Consider the following 14,229-nt stretch of genomic DNA (forward strand, 5'->3'; position numbering starts at 1 on the left):
CTGGGGCATTGGTTGTGGTATGTATAGTGGAATATCTTGCCACTTAGGTGGGGTCAGTGGTCCTCCCTAGTTATAGATGACAACATTAAACATGCATGTAGCGGGTGCCACATTGGGTGGAGGCGCTACCCCCCAATTGGCCTAACATTATCAACCAAATGTACGAGTCCAGCCGGCCGCACATTTTCCGTATTTGGTAACGCTGAAGTTCTGTCAGGGCAACGACATATTTTGTTGGGTGTTTTGAGTTGTGACCACCAACATCAGCTTGAGCAAGATCGGCCAAATTAGTTACGCTAGCTAGGCGGCGTTGGCCCGTAGGTCTGGGTCGTACCAACGATTTCACCCGTTTGTAAAGTCCTGAGTGGCGGTGGGAGGTGGCATGACGTGCGCTACCGTACCGGAAGCAATTTGGATCCATCGGCATCCCCTATTCGTCGGTGAGTTGCCTTGGGAGGTCAATATCATCGATCTGTGGTTTGATCCGCCACCAGTTATGGAGCTCTTGTCTCATCATGTCCTCGTTTTTATTTTTTCTTTTTGGCACATGGACCTCGCCTTTCATTCGTTACATTGTGGAGGCGATGTGTCTCCAACAGTGTTGTCCGGATCCATTGTACTTGCTCAAATTAGCCACACTTGTCCCCCTAGATATGCCAAGATGATATTTTGCCCCGAAATTTCTCCCGTGACTAAATATATGATCTTGCGCCAACTCCAGACATAAAGTATTACCCAACTCCGGACATGAAGTATCACATGCAAATAAACAAGAACCAATTCGATTAGAGTAAAAGCGTGCGGACGTAAATCGTGCCGGAATTTAATCGACAACAAGCTTTGACGATGTGCACTGCTCCCACGACCTTGCTTTTGGACCGTTGCTCCATGACCTAACTTCTTGAGTGATGATTATTCCATGATTCTATTCATATATAGTAAATATTCCCTCCATGATGTATGCTCACTTCTCTTTGACCTTAACTACATCGTTACCGCAATCGACAACCGAATATGAATCATCGAATGTATATGTTGATGTCGATGAACATCATACCGTGTGGTCGTTGCAAGATGTTTCCTATTTGACATGTTTTATACGCGTGGCTATCTACGTTCACGTGTCAAGCACATGCTTGTCCGTATCAATGACTCGACTATTTTGTGGTGCAAGCAATTTGAAAATGAGCATTAGAATCTTCACCGTTATTGTTATGGCTTAGAAGAATCTTATAACTTTTTTTGAGTAATAATATTACCCTGACAATATAAACTCGTCCCACACCGCGATAAAAAAAAAAAACAAAAAATAGATCCCGTTCTGAACCCTCGTGAACATGGTAAGAATGCGAGCTAAAACTAGAGCGAGCCGTCAAAAGCTTTTCGACTTTGTTGAGTTTAGCATTACGCGTAAGTAATCGAACATGTAACACAAATCCGTTCATTAACTATGAAATCAACTCGACGAGGTTAATAGGTCAAATCCGGAAAAGGAAACTTGACCTTTTGCACCAGCAACGAAAATAAACACGACATCTAAATGTCGCAGAAAAACATCACATTTTGCATCTTGGAATAAAATAAAATAAAATAAAAAACCCAACTCAATCTTTCTGACGTTAGGGAAAAAAGAAAAGAAAAGAAAATCTCAACCTTTTACCCGCGATACAAAAATATCGTGGGTCCCAAAGGCCGTCCATTCCCATGGCGCCCGGAAAATTCAAGTACATGGCCGCCTTCCGCGAGCTCGTGATCGGTTGCCGGAATTGGTAAAGCGGAGGTTTATCCAAACCGACCAAAAAAACAGTTTCTAAAAAGGGTCTCCCATTATCCGTCGGCATGTATGCAGCCCTTTTAAGATTATAATAAATTTGACTGAAAATAATAATTTTGGGGTGGGGCCTCGCTTTAGGAAAGATAATGACAATTAACGGTAAACTGTCTCCTAAGACGCACGCTTATTATGCAGCTATTTTAATATTCTTAATTCCCTTCATGGGGCATTAATTTAATATCCCGTGATTTTTTTTTATTTTTTGAATTTCGCAATTAAGGGAGGCAGCATACGACCGTACCGCGATTACGGGACGCCAGAGGAAGCGACACGTGCCAGCGTTTCATTGGACCAATCTTTACAATCCGGCGGCGCTGTATCTCGGACGGCAAATTGTAGTTTGACCGTTAGATTATGTGCGGGTGGCTGATGCCTTGCATTTGTGGATTCTAATCATGAAAGATTTCACTTTTATCGTACTTTCGCGCTTCTTCTAGTCAAGTCTATATGTATTTAATTTGTCAAATCAATCCCTTTTATTTTCATTATTAAAAAAGCGATATAAATGATTTCTAAATTTTAACTCAATATGCAATGTAATCCCTAAACTTTTAATTTGACTAATACAATCTCTAAACTTTAGCCAAATATGCAACGTGATCCCTGAATTTTTAATTTGATTAATATAGTCCATAAATTTTAACTCAATGTATAATATGGTTCATAAACTTTTAATTTGTTCAATGTGATCCTTAAAGTTTTGAAACATGTTCAACTTAAGAAAGAAGGACTATATTGAACATCTTTCTATAGTTTGGGGACAAAATTGAACATATTTCAAAAGTTCGAGGATTACATTGAACAAATCGAAAGTTTAGGATCACATTGCACATTACTTATGTTATTATCTCCCCCATAATTTCTATAAATAAGTCCCTCATACACCAAATTTGCCAAATCAACCTAGCACGATGGTCGGACGACGTCATTGCATGGTGCGGATAACTATTTTTTCGATGCATGAATTCATGAGCGAGCCCGCATTGGCAAAAGCTTATTCATGTCGTACTCTGACATCGCCTACATTTATTAGGCTTTCTTAATACGAATCCGGGTGGGCATCCGCATGTTGTTTTACGCATCATACTGTGGCGTTGCTTGCTAGCCATTTCAGCCAAAATCGGTCGGAACTGGTATCGAAAGGATTTGATCAGAAAATTTACGAAAGTAGAAGGGCTTAATCGGATAAATTCAAACTATACAAACTTGATTAAAAAAAATCGCGAAAGTACACAGAAGAAAAGTAGAAATCTTTATGCACCTACAAATCAAAATGGGGTGGCCCACCATCTCATCACTCTCCTTCCGATTGTGCTTCGAACCCGAAGCAAACGTGGCAATGATTTGGCGTGCCATGTGGGCCAGTTCACCGACATTCTTCTCACCCGCAGCGTCACCCTATCAACCCCCACCCCTGAGATCGTCCCGAAAATAGAACCGATACTGCGAACGGTCCGAACCGGATTGAACCGGTCAACGTTTAATGAGGGACCTCCTTCTCCGTTAAAGGCTCTGTGTCTACGAGAGATTGGTTCATCATCTATGCATCGAGTAGAAACTGCATGAGGATTCGTCATTTTTCACTGGACTTCGAACCCAAGAAAGTAGTAAAAGGGACTCGGGTCTTCAATTGCAAAGTCAATCTGAAGAGCGGCAAACAGACTTCCGAAAGAAGCATAAGGAGAGCCTGTGAGGCTAATGCCATCCACATATACTTAAAGTATTATGCTGTATGTAGCGAGAGGTATGGAGGGTAAACAACGAAGAATTTGCGCCCGACAATCGGAATCCAAGGTCAATAGGGTAGGAACTCGGCCCGCGCAAGAGGAATTTGCTTGAGACTACAGAGGGAAAGGCGAAGATGACACACATAACGAGGCCTTGTGGGATCAACAATCCCTAGAGGTCGAACCATATAAATTCTGAAAATGAACATCAAGTTGTTTGATGGACTGGCTCTCATGAATCAAGCGGGAATTTTCATCAAATTTCTGGAAATACGACTTTCGAGATCGCAACATTCCCAATAAATAAAGTTCCTTCAACGAGTCATCGGCAACATCGGTTTTTGACAAACACTCTTTCGGACACCACATGATATTTCATTTTCGAGAGTTTTTGATTGTGCAATATTTCCGTATCTAGGGCCCTACGCCCCCTCATAAACTGGCCCCACCCTCACAAGCTTGCAGCACTATGTCTTCCCAAATCGCACCAGCTCCTTCTCCAGAAATCGTGTTACCCCTGCCTCCGCCACCTATGCCATTTCCTGTACTATAAACTCCACCACCATCGCCACCAGACATGTCACAACCAAATCTTACCCCAATTGATTCACGACCAACAACAAGTCTTCCCGCTTCGACTAATTCACGATTGTCACCAAGTCTTCCTGCTCCTGCTCCTGCTCATTTGATGAGTACCCAGCTCAAAGATGGTACTGCTACTTCACGCTGAACTAGTAGTAATCAACACACTTTTTACAGTGGCTGCCACGACACATTCTTACACGGAGCCTACATGTTTTGCCTCTCGTGATCCTCATCGGCACGCAACAATGGTAGCAAAATACACCGCCCCCGTAAAAAAAAAAAAATGACAGCTGCGTGCAAATGGATCTCTACAATGGTACAAAGCTCGACTTGCTGCTGAAGTATTCCACCAGCAGGGTGGAAAGAAGAGAAAAGTGAAACCAAGCGGTCATTTTGGTATTGATAGTTTTCTTTCTATTCCCCGCAAGTTGACAGGGCGGGACGAACGGTCAGCTTGGACCTTAGAAGTCTAGCATGTGAAAGAGATACTTTTAGTGAAGATATTGGCGAGCCGATTCACAGATGAGATGCAATGGATATTGACCTGTCCGCAGGCTAGGCGTTTACGAATTAAACGCTGAAGAGAGAAATCTAGGCGTGTCATCAGATTAAATTACCAGCAACCTAACATTGAAGCCGAGTTTCCACAAATTCATGAAAAGTAACAAAGATGGTGAGGAATTGTGCACAAGTAGTGAGATGGTAGAACTAGAGGCTAGTGGTTTTCGATCAGGTCCGTTTCCCCTCAAGAACCAAGAATCGGACCGGTGGTCCCGGTTCCCAATTTCCGGAACCGGGAATTGGACACTGATCCGGTCCGGTTCCCGGGTGGTCCGATGGAACCGGTTAAATACAACGAGGTTACACTTACTTAGAGAAAGCAACTGACAAAAGGCATATTTTCCAAGACTCGGGATTAGGTGAACCGATCAAGAGGATAGTTTCACGAGTCAGTGTGCTACGGTTTTGTCACACTCCGTCCCCTAAAATTCAAGTTTTACCATATTGGCGACAGCCCATATAATGACAATTTGATGCCAAGCAACATCTTTAATATCTTAATCAGTGCAGAAATACATGTTTAATGTTCAAAAACAGAGATTTTCCCCAAATATCTCACTCGTTTCTCCGTGGGCTGCTCGGCGGCAGCAGAAATGAAGCTGTCTTGGAAGAGACGAAAAGGGCTGGGAAAGAAAGAAGATTTAGGGTTATGTTTAAAATCTAATAATAAAAATAGACACAATGGATCGGTCCGGTCCGACCTTGTACCTTGGAATCGGGAACCGGACCGCCCGGCCACCGGTTCCAATTTTAAAGACCGTGAATTGGACCTCCACCCTTTGGAATTAGGAACCGGACCCCTAGTCTAGGCGGTCCAATTTGCTCACCCCTATGTAGAACCAAGAAAATGCAAGAAACCATCTACAAAGCAAATATAATTTTTACCTCCGCTTAGAGAGGTCACAGGTTAAGGACCCCGGATATCAAAATGAACTAGCTGGAGCGGAGAAGATGCTCGAGAGCTAGTAGACAGATGGGAATGGCGATGGCTTTTGCTAAGCGTATACGTCGTACAAATAGTAAAGGGTGATCTGGTAAAATTCATCTTAGTGGATTTGTAGTAGACTAACACTGGCATCAGAGGACGCATGATCGAGTCAGTGATTCCACAGAGTAGACGAAATAGTACGGGAAGCAGTAAATGCTGACAGAGATGCCGTGGGGATGAGCGGAAAAACCTTGAGACCTTTTTCAGGCTTTGCCATGGGGTAGAATCTGATCAGTTCGAAGAGGAATGGCACAAAAGTGAGCACCATAAAACATGAAGACGCAATTATTGTCAATGGTAAATTAAGAGACAGAGAACAAATTTTTAGTGATAGAAGACAGAGCTTAGACATTCGAGACATGAAAAGCGTGGGTAAAGTAGGTCCGAGAGTACCAATGCGGGTGATGGGAAGGGCAACTATCCCACATCGAGCTGTTAAGAGCCCACATATGGAGTGGCATTGGACAGCGCACTTGTACTGTCGGAAACATGTCGTGAAGCACCTCCGAATACGACAATGTAGCAGCAAGAGCTTCGGGTGGTGGTGCTAAAGGCGTATATGATCAAGCTGGTGGGGAAAGAGAAGTGTGGTAAGCCTGAGGAGACGGTCCAAGTTGTTGGGGGTCGATTTTGTATTTGGGTTGCAGATGGATAATATGAAAGTTGATTTGGGTAGGCATAACGGGTGTGAATGGGAGGTGAGGAAGGTACAAAATGTGTGCCAACTTTGTGACTCGGGCGCCGACACAATTGGCAATAGACTTGTTGCAGCGGTCATGACCATGACCAGCTGGCGATGGTTCGGGAGGCGGTGCTTCACGATTGGGTAAAATTCCAATTTGTTGCACAGCAGGAAGACCCGAAGAGTTGTTTCGGCCAGCCAGCAAAGGAGAGGCTTCTTCTCGGATTGGCTTGAAAATGGTGTTGTGCTAATACATGTTGCAAAGGTCGTTGTGCTCTATTGAAATTGTACAATTCGATTTGGCCTTCATGAGATAAGAAGAGACCGCGAAGATCCTCATGGGAGAGTGGGCTGGCTAAGGTTTGCACCAAAATTACAGTTGCAAGTCGGTCGTACTCGCTGCCAATGCCCAAAAAAATAGGTGAATTTGGTGTTCATTTTCAGCAATAACCTCACCTATGGTTGAGAGTTGACGACAGATTTCAATCGCATGTTATAAGTATTCTGAGATTGATTTTCCACCTTTGTTAAATGTTTGCAGTTGCATTCGGAGGGATGAAGCTCGGGCTGAAGATTAGGCCGCATATGAAGAAAGATATGCTCATGCTGAAGCCGGAGTGCAGTGCTTGGACAATTGGGTGAATTTTGGTGTGGTGGAGATGGTCATCATCCCACCCCAAGGGATATCTAGTCTCTTTTTAACCAGATTGTATAAGATGTAGTGTGAGTTGGGTTTGCTATGTTGCTGCTGGATGTGCATTTGTGGAGCCGGTTCAGTGCCTTCTATAATGTTAAAAAGTTGGGAAGCCAAGAGGAAAGAGAAAATATTCAATGATTTGCGAGTGCCATGTTGTTAGCTAACGTGCTGTGCATTTTTTTTTTTTCACTCCGAGGCAATTAGAAATTGACATGTATATATTGACGTGGAATTAGATAATAAAAAATTGAAAATCTCTATGTCTCTTGTCTTCCTCCTCCATCTGCCATTGCAACCACCATCAGCCCACTCCGGTGGAGTAATGGACGCCTCCTTTTGTCGTCACTACCGGCAGTCTTAGTGCTCGGCTCTGTCGGTATTCGCCAAATCTGGAAGTTCTCTGTCCTCCGTCGTCCTTGCTCGTCCATGGCCGGTGCCTCAGTTCTGACTCGAACGCGGCCATGGCTCTGCAATTCTAGATCTAGACGTGACCATGGCTTCGAGTCTGCGGTGGCCATGGACGAGGAAGGATGACAGAGGGGTGGTTGGCGTGGACGTGCAACAATGTAGGCGGACCCCGATCAAGGAGTAGACTTGGCAACCAGATCTGGACTTTTGTTGCTCTCTTGCTCGCAGTTGTAACTCACCTTCGTTGCAGTGTCTTTGACATCAGTGGATGGATGAGCAAGCTTGCGACCGCGGGCGATGACAGAGATGTAGCTTGGGTCGACCTCAAGCGACACCAGAAGGGGAGGAGTTGATGGCCGAACAGGGTGGTGCTTTGTGATAGAGGAGGAAGCCAGAAGGGGCAGGAATGGCGGCCGAATGGGGTTGTGTTCTGAGATTCAAGATGACAAAAATCAGATTTTTATTTTTATTTTATTCCAACTCAGCTGACATGTGTCAATCCATTACTGTATGTCGATGAGTACTTTCTACTTAGGGGAGTTAGACGGTGTTTTCCAACTCAAAAAATCCGTTCCGTCGAATTTCTTACTGATTAAGGGGGTGGGAATTACATTTGGAGTGACCGGAGCCAGGGAGAACGGAGGAAACGTAGGTAGCTTGAGCAGAGACCGGTGGAATAGAGGAGGTAGGAGGGGCTGATGCAGATGCCATCATTCTCTTTCTGAAATAGGCTTTCACCTAAGGAGCTCTGATACCAAGTTTGACAAGAGTACCGCATCAAAGAGAGAAAGAAGCCGAAGGACTAAATGGATGCTGAGAAAAGTGAAAAGTAAAGAGTCCTTTTGGTATTGATGGTTTTCTATTTATTTTACAGAGTGCGCTTCTCTTTATACATGAGTTTGAATGAGTCAGCTTGGTCTTCTGTGAGTAGTTGCTAGAAGATCATATCTTCTGCTGAAGTTGAGGAAGACAACGTTAGGGGGCTGTTGGAGGAGCCTGCTGACGTGAACTTTGACTTTTCAATAGTTCTAATGAGAAACTATGGAGAAACCAAAAACAGCCAGAAAGAAAGAAGCGAGGTCTCTGACAAATATAAGCAAACTGCAGCCCTCAATTCTTTCCTAGGAAGGATTCCGTGAAAGTCAGCGAGTATATTTCCTGATTATTCCAGGTTGTTTAGGGTGATTTTAATTCAGCTTCTACTTGTCTACCGATATTGACCCTTCAATGAGCTCCACTTTCAACCCAAGTCATAACTAAAGCAATGCATCCCTCGAGCCTTCGAAAAGCAATGCACAGGATTGACAAAAGCAATTCTGGAGGAAGTACCCTTTGACTGGTTTAAGAAAGCCAAACTCCATTGGGTCTCTTCAACTGGTTTAAGATGCTGGACACATGTTACAAACGGAGTAATTAGTACCTCGTCAACATCTGCACTCTGGTTTCCAAATGCTTTTCAACGGGCAGGCAAGAAAGAAGGATATCGAAACATCAATTCCTCTTGGCAGAGACACCTGCAAAGCTGAAGCGAGGGAATACAACTTGTTAAACCAATAAGAGTGTGTAGGAAACCATGTCGAATTAGAGCAATTAACAAAATGCAGTTACTAGTTTATAGAACTTGCATTCAACATTTAAAATTTTCTTCTTTCTAATAATGTATTAGGACAATTTAAGTTCTGCGCTTTCTAAATCCTGAGTCTGTCTCCATTAGAACCATGGCATCCTATTCAAAGACCTGTTCTTAAATGTAAAATCAGTGAGGAGGCGATACTCATTAATGTCATAGTATAAGGGACATAGCAAATTCAAATTAGAAACTTATAAGGTGCAGGCTGTGTTTCACCATTCTACTTTCTTTATATTGTTTAAAAATTCAAGGCACGGGTGGTAAGCTACCAAAAAACCAATCCACAATAAGTTACTTAGCTGTCTTCATTTGACAGCACAACATTAATGAAAATGAACACTCTTCATCTCTTTTCTTGGACGTGATTTTCAGATGTGTGCATCTGCATGTGATCCCAGATATTAAAATTCTTTGGCCCAACCTAGATAACCTCAATAATAACAAAAAGGTGCAAAGATTAATAAAGAAGATAACAGTCAAGATTTGTACCTTTGTCAGACATTTTATAGCAAGAGTACTCTCATCTCAGCTACCAACAATGGACAATAATCAGCAAGAGTGCACATAGATATCACACACTAGATGGTAAGAAATAGAAAATCTCATTCATCCTTCGTGTACACTTGTACATGTGAATGGGTCACTAAGACAGAACAATTGTCAAGCAGTGCTCTCTATCAGTTGAAACCCACCTAGGCACAGAAAAGGAAAAAATTGAGATACTCCAAGAAGACAGGAAAGTAGAGGAGAAGTAAACGAAGAAAGCCCTGCGTATGGAAGAATATCTGTTATTACATAAAGCAGTTTGTCAATTGCAATGTCTATTGACTGTTCTATCATATCTTTCTAGAAGTGTGATACAGGGGAATTAACAGGGATATGAAAGAAGAAATAACTGGGCCAAATCACATACAATATTAATCAGGCAATTAACACTTTCAAGAAGATGAAGGGAAACTAATCAGACCTGGTTTGAAGAGCATCTGGATAATTAATGACAGAGCAAATTCCTGAGTGGAGATATAGGGGATCATCTAGCGCCTCTGGCACGATTGTCAAAATCCAATTGACGTACTGCAGATACATCAGTGAACTACATACATAAGTCGATGGTTCAAGAGACAGTAGAGACTATCAATGTTTTGATGAAGTAGTAAAATATGAGATTAATCGACACTTATGAACTTAGGCCAAGTAATACGGCTACAACCTAGCCTAATGAAGACTCCCCACTAGCAAAGAGTATAATGAGTCTTCAGGTTTAAGTCCAGCTTCAATCATCTCGTCATATAATGCAAAAGCTTCATCCGATCTCCCAGCCTTGGCTAGACCTGAGATTATTGCTGTGTAAGTGACAAGACTTTTAGGCAAGCCCCTTTCAGACATTTCACGGAACAATTTGAGTGCCTCTTCTATTTTCCCATAGATACATTCCCCGTGTATAAGGGATGTATATGTATACTTGTCTGGCTTCATACCCCGATTCATCATCTCATCTCTCAGCGTTTTAGGTTCAGCAAGTTTCCCTTTCTTTATATGCCCATCAATTAAAGCATTGTAAGCAACAATATTTGGTGTATGTCCCTTCTCATTCATCTCTTGAAAGATTCTTCTAGCTTCCACTAAGTTTCCTTCCTTACAGTATATGTCAATCAAAGTAGTGAAATTAACCAAGTTAGGCATCAAACCATTCTCTTCCATTGCGAATAACACCTGTTTTGCTTCCTCGAGCCTGTTTAACTTACACAGTCCACTAGCAATTGTGTTGAAAGTAAATTCATCAGCCTCGATCCCTTTATTCTTCATGATCACCAGCACCTCACGAGCTTCATCAACCATTTCATTTCTGCAAAACCCATCTATTAGTGTGTTATATATCACCAGATTCAATTCGATTCCATTTCTCTGCATCTCAGTAACCAACTTATCAGCTGCCTCCATCTGGCCAACCTTGCAGACACCATTGATCAAAGCCCCATAAGTTTGAACGCTTGGAAGAAGGCCCTTCTCAGTCATTTCATCAAAAAGTGCAAATGCCCTTTTCATGTTTCCCACCTTACAATTCAGATTGATTATTGAATTGTAAACAAAAACATCCCCTTGGATGCCTTTCTTATGCATTTCTTCAAACATTGTCTCAGCATCCTTAGTTTTCTTGGAGCTTGCATACCAGTCGATCAAAAGTGTGAAGGTAACCACATTGTATCCCACCTGGTCTTTCTCCATCAGTCTCAATATTTCATCAATGGCACCATCATCCTTTCCTTTTACATATGAATTGATCCATGTATTGTAAGTGAAAACATTCGGCTTTATCCCCTTAGAACCCAACTTGTCCACGAGTTTCCTCGAATCTTCAACCATATCTTTCTTGCACAACAGATCAACCATGACAGTCAGTGAATAAACCGTTACCAGATCTGACTTAATCATCCGCCTGAAGAACCCCAAGCAATTTTCTAGAGTACTGAGTCTCTTCAAAGCTAACAAAAAGACCATGCAGGACCTCTCATCAATATCGAAACCACTACTTTCCATGTAGTCAAAGACTTCCACAGCATCCCCGAACATCTTATTATCAGCATAAACCCTGAACAACATGTCACAAAACTTCACAACAAATCTAGGCTCATCAAGTTGATCTTGACGCATGTTGACAATATCCAATATTGAGACAAAAGCACTACCATCCCTTACAGCAGAGTGCAACACATTCTTCATTTCAGCAAACTTTCGAGCTTCATACAATCTTCGAGCTAATATAATATGAGCTCGGAGGTCGGGCCTATGAGAAAAAAGAGATGGGTTCCCTTTCAAGAATCTGAAAAAACTCAAGCAAGAATGAGGTGACAATCTCGGGTTTGAGAGAATAATATGGGCTACGTGGGGGTTGAGCTTTAAGAGCAACTTGGAATGCCCTTCCAGAGTTTTAACCCCTTTCTCAGCAAGTACCTTAGCAATCTTCCCTGCAATCACTTCATTAGATAAAGAGCTCGAGGTGATTCCGTCTTTGAAAGAATTGGCTAGTCTTTGAGCTGACATTATCCTGGATAGTGATCAATGGCAGCAGCAATAAGTACTAGTAGAGATTCACATGCTCCTGACATGAAAATGAACTTTTGATCCATTGCCAATTTCTTTTTCATATTGCTACAAGTAGATAAGGTAGATTACGAGACAATGCAAAACATAGAATTTTCGAGGAAGAAAAAGAGACAACAACCGATCATCCCCACGAGGGTGTGCCCATGGGGCCCGGGGCGGTGGTCAGGCAAAGCTCCGTGCCACATGATGGGGACGGAGAATACAATACCCAGCCCCACACCGCCCATATTAAAGCACAGAATCGAGCTGAAACACTACTTCTACCATGGACATTACGGCAAGCACCTCGAGGGCGAGAAAAAAGAAAGGACTTTGTCCGTTGTTTACGGCAGCGAAATTATCCCAAAAACGCACAGGCCCATTCAAATTAATTCCACAACCCCATTGCACACTGACTTGGGAAATATGTTGGCGTTCCACAAATCCAATTTCTCCAGCAAGCAGAGCTTATTCAACACACTTTCTGCGGAAATGAAGCCTAAGAAAAAGCCAAAAAAAAAAACGAAGACATAAAAGAAAGAAATGAGGTACCTTGGAGACGAAAGAACCGGTTGAACTGACACAGAGACCTGAGCCAGCGTCTGCCGGAGATTGTGTACAGAGAGAGAGAGAGGGAGAGAGAGAGATGAAGTCGGACTTTATCGTCTTAGGATTGGGCCTTTTGACCATCTTGACGTCCCTTAAATTTGAGGTTTTTTTTTTTTGGGTCTTACTTAAAATCATTTTTTTAAGTCGTTGCACGAGTGCTGCAAAATTTACAAAAAGTCACGAATCAAAGGTAAAAATCACCGAACGCAAATGGACATGATGGATTGATAAGATTGAAATTGATAAGAACGATCGGAGAATTTAAAGCGGGTATATTTTTCATCAACAGCGCACATATGTACTATGAATTTGGAAAAATTACTAAAAAACTCCTAAATCTATTATGTCGACGCCTAAATTTTGGATTCTTATTTATGGCATAAAAATTAGGGACTAACATTAGTCCTTAGCAAAAATATCAAAATCATTTTCATATAGTTATTACTTAGACTAATTTATTTTAGCATGCACTTACATTTGCATTTGAGTCGAACCGACATCGGATGAAATTAATTCAGTTTGTATTAAGCTCGCAAGAATGTGAAAATCAATCAAGTTGATATCCTCCACGTGGTGAAATATCGCGAAGGATTGCACGACGGAATGGGATCTTTGGGGCGTGGAATTTTTGAAAAAATGATGATAATGAAAGGGGGGCGTGAATCAAGAGGGAAGTGGGCAGAGGCAGTTAGAAAAAGAAAATATAAAGGGATGTTTTCAGATTTGTTGAACCAGAATTGATCTTCAAAAGATCTTGAACAGAAAAGCTTTTTTAAACATTCAAAAGGAAGCGAAACCCGCTGGTCTTGGCTTATAAAAGGGCTCTTTGATTCACGTTCAGGGGGGCAGCTTCGTTGAAAAGGGGAACGAATGCAGAAAAGTTGAGGGAGCTTCACAGTATTATAGTGCAGAAAAGTCCGGGGAAAAAACGAGAGATTGAGTGAGAAAGAGAATGAGATCAGCCATGAAAAGTCTGTTCTAGGCGTCTGATGATTGCTCCCTTTATCATCGTCACCATGTCTTTTACATGAGCGCGAGAGAGAAGGGTGAGGGAGAGGCTTCGTCCATTGAAAAAGAGATTAGAGAGTGCAGAGAGAGGGAGCCTTCGGAGTCCTCGTGAGATAAAAGAGACAAAAAAGAAAAGGGCTAGAGAAAAAAAAAAAAAAAAAAAAGAAGAAGGGAGAATAGGTCTGGTTTCACTCCCATGCACCCAAGTCCAACGCGTCTATCCTGCAACGTTGGCCTTACTCCAGACTGCCACGACGCCCACAATCTGATCCGGAGCCATTATCATCCTTGACGTTTTGTGATAGCATCCAGAGCTATTGTAGCCCATACGTGGTGCAGGTGGTCACGACATTGAGGAAACGAGAGCTATTGTTCTCTCATCGTCGCCTTACCCGAGGAATCTCTCGTCCGAGCCA

The 14,229-nt window shown here is 42.4% G+C and overlaps 1 protein-coding gene and 1 long non-coding RNA gene across 10 annotated transcripts in view; one reads left to right on the plus strand and one right to left on the minus strand.

Moving 5' to 3' along the window:
* LOC125316037 overlaps positions 1-14,229 on the plus strand; it is a 24,273-nt gene continuing 10,044 nt past the window's right edge. The window contains exons 1-2 of the long non-coding RNA XR_007199346.1: positions 1-11; positions 13,848-13,851. This is a non-coding gene — a long non-coding RNA (uncharacterized LOC125316037). The remainder of the gene's footprint in view (positions 12-13,847; positions 13,852-14,229) is intronic.
* On the minus strand, positions 8,483-12,877 carry LOC115742530 (pentatricopeptide repeat-containing protein At2g32630). 9 transcript variants are annotated; one of them, XM_048282849.1, is made up of 5 exons: positions 12,749-12,877; positions 10,294-12,158; positions 9,602-10,186; positions 8,903-9,004; positions 8,483-8,798 (listed from the first exon to the last, which is right to left on the minus strand). In XM_048282849.1, exon 2 carries the CDS (start codon positions 12,152-12,154, stop codon positions 10,328-10,330), a length of 1,827 nt encoding a protein of 608 aa, XP_048138806.1. In that variant the 5' UTR covers positions 12,155-12,158; positions 12,749-12,877; the 3' UTR covers positions 8,483-8,798; positions 8,903-9,004; positions 9,602-10,186; positions 10,294-10,327. The 9 variants fall into 9 exon arrangements, with proteins under 9 accessions (XP_048138806.1, XP_048138805.1, XP_030532750.2 ...); XM_048282848.1 differs by having other exon boundaries at positions 8,483-8,818; XM_030676890.2 differs by having other exon boundaries at positions 8,483-9,004; positions 9,602-9,804; positions 10,123-10,186; positions 10,288-12,158.

The sequence above is a fragment of the Rhodamnia argentea genome, chromosome 7, assembly GCF_020921035.1.
Source record: "Rhodamnia argentea isolate NSW1041297 chromosome 7, ASM2092103v1, whole genome shotgun sequence".
Taxonomy (NCBI): Eukaryota; Viridiplantae; Streptophyta; class Magnoliopsida; order Myrtales; family Myrtaceae; genus Rhodamnia; species Rhodamnia argentea.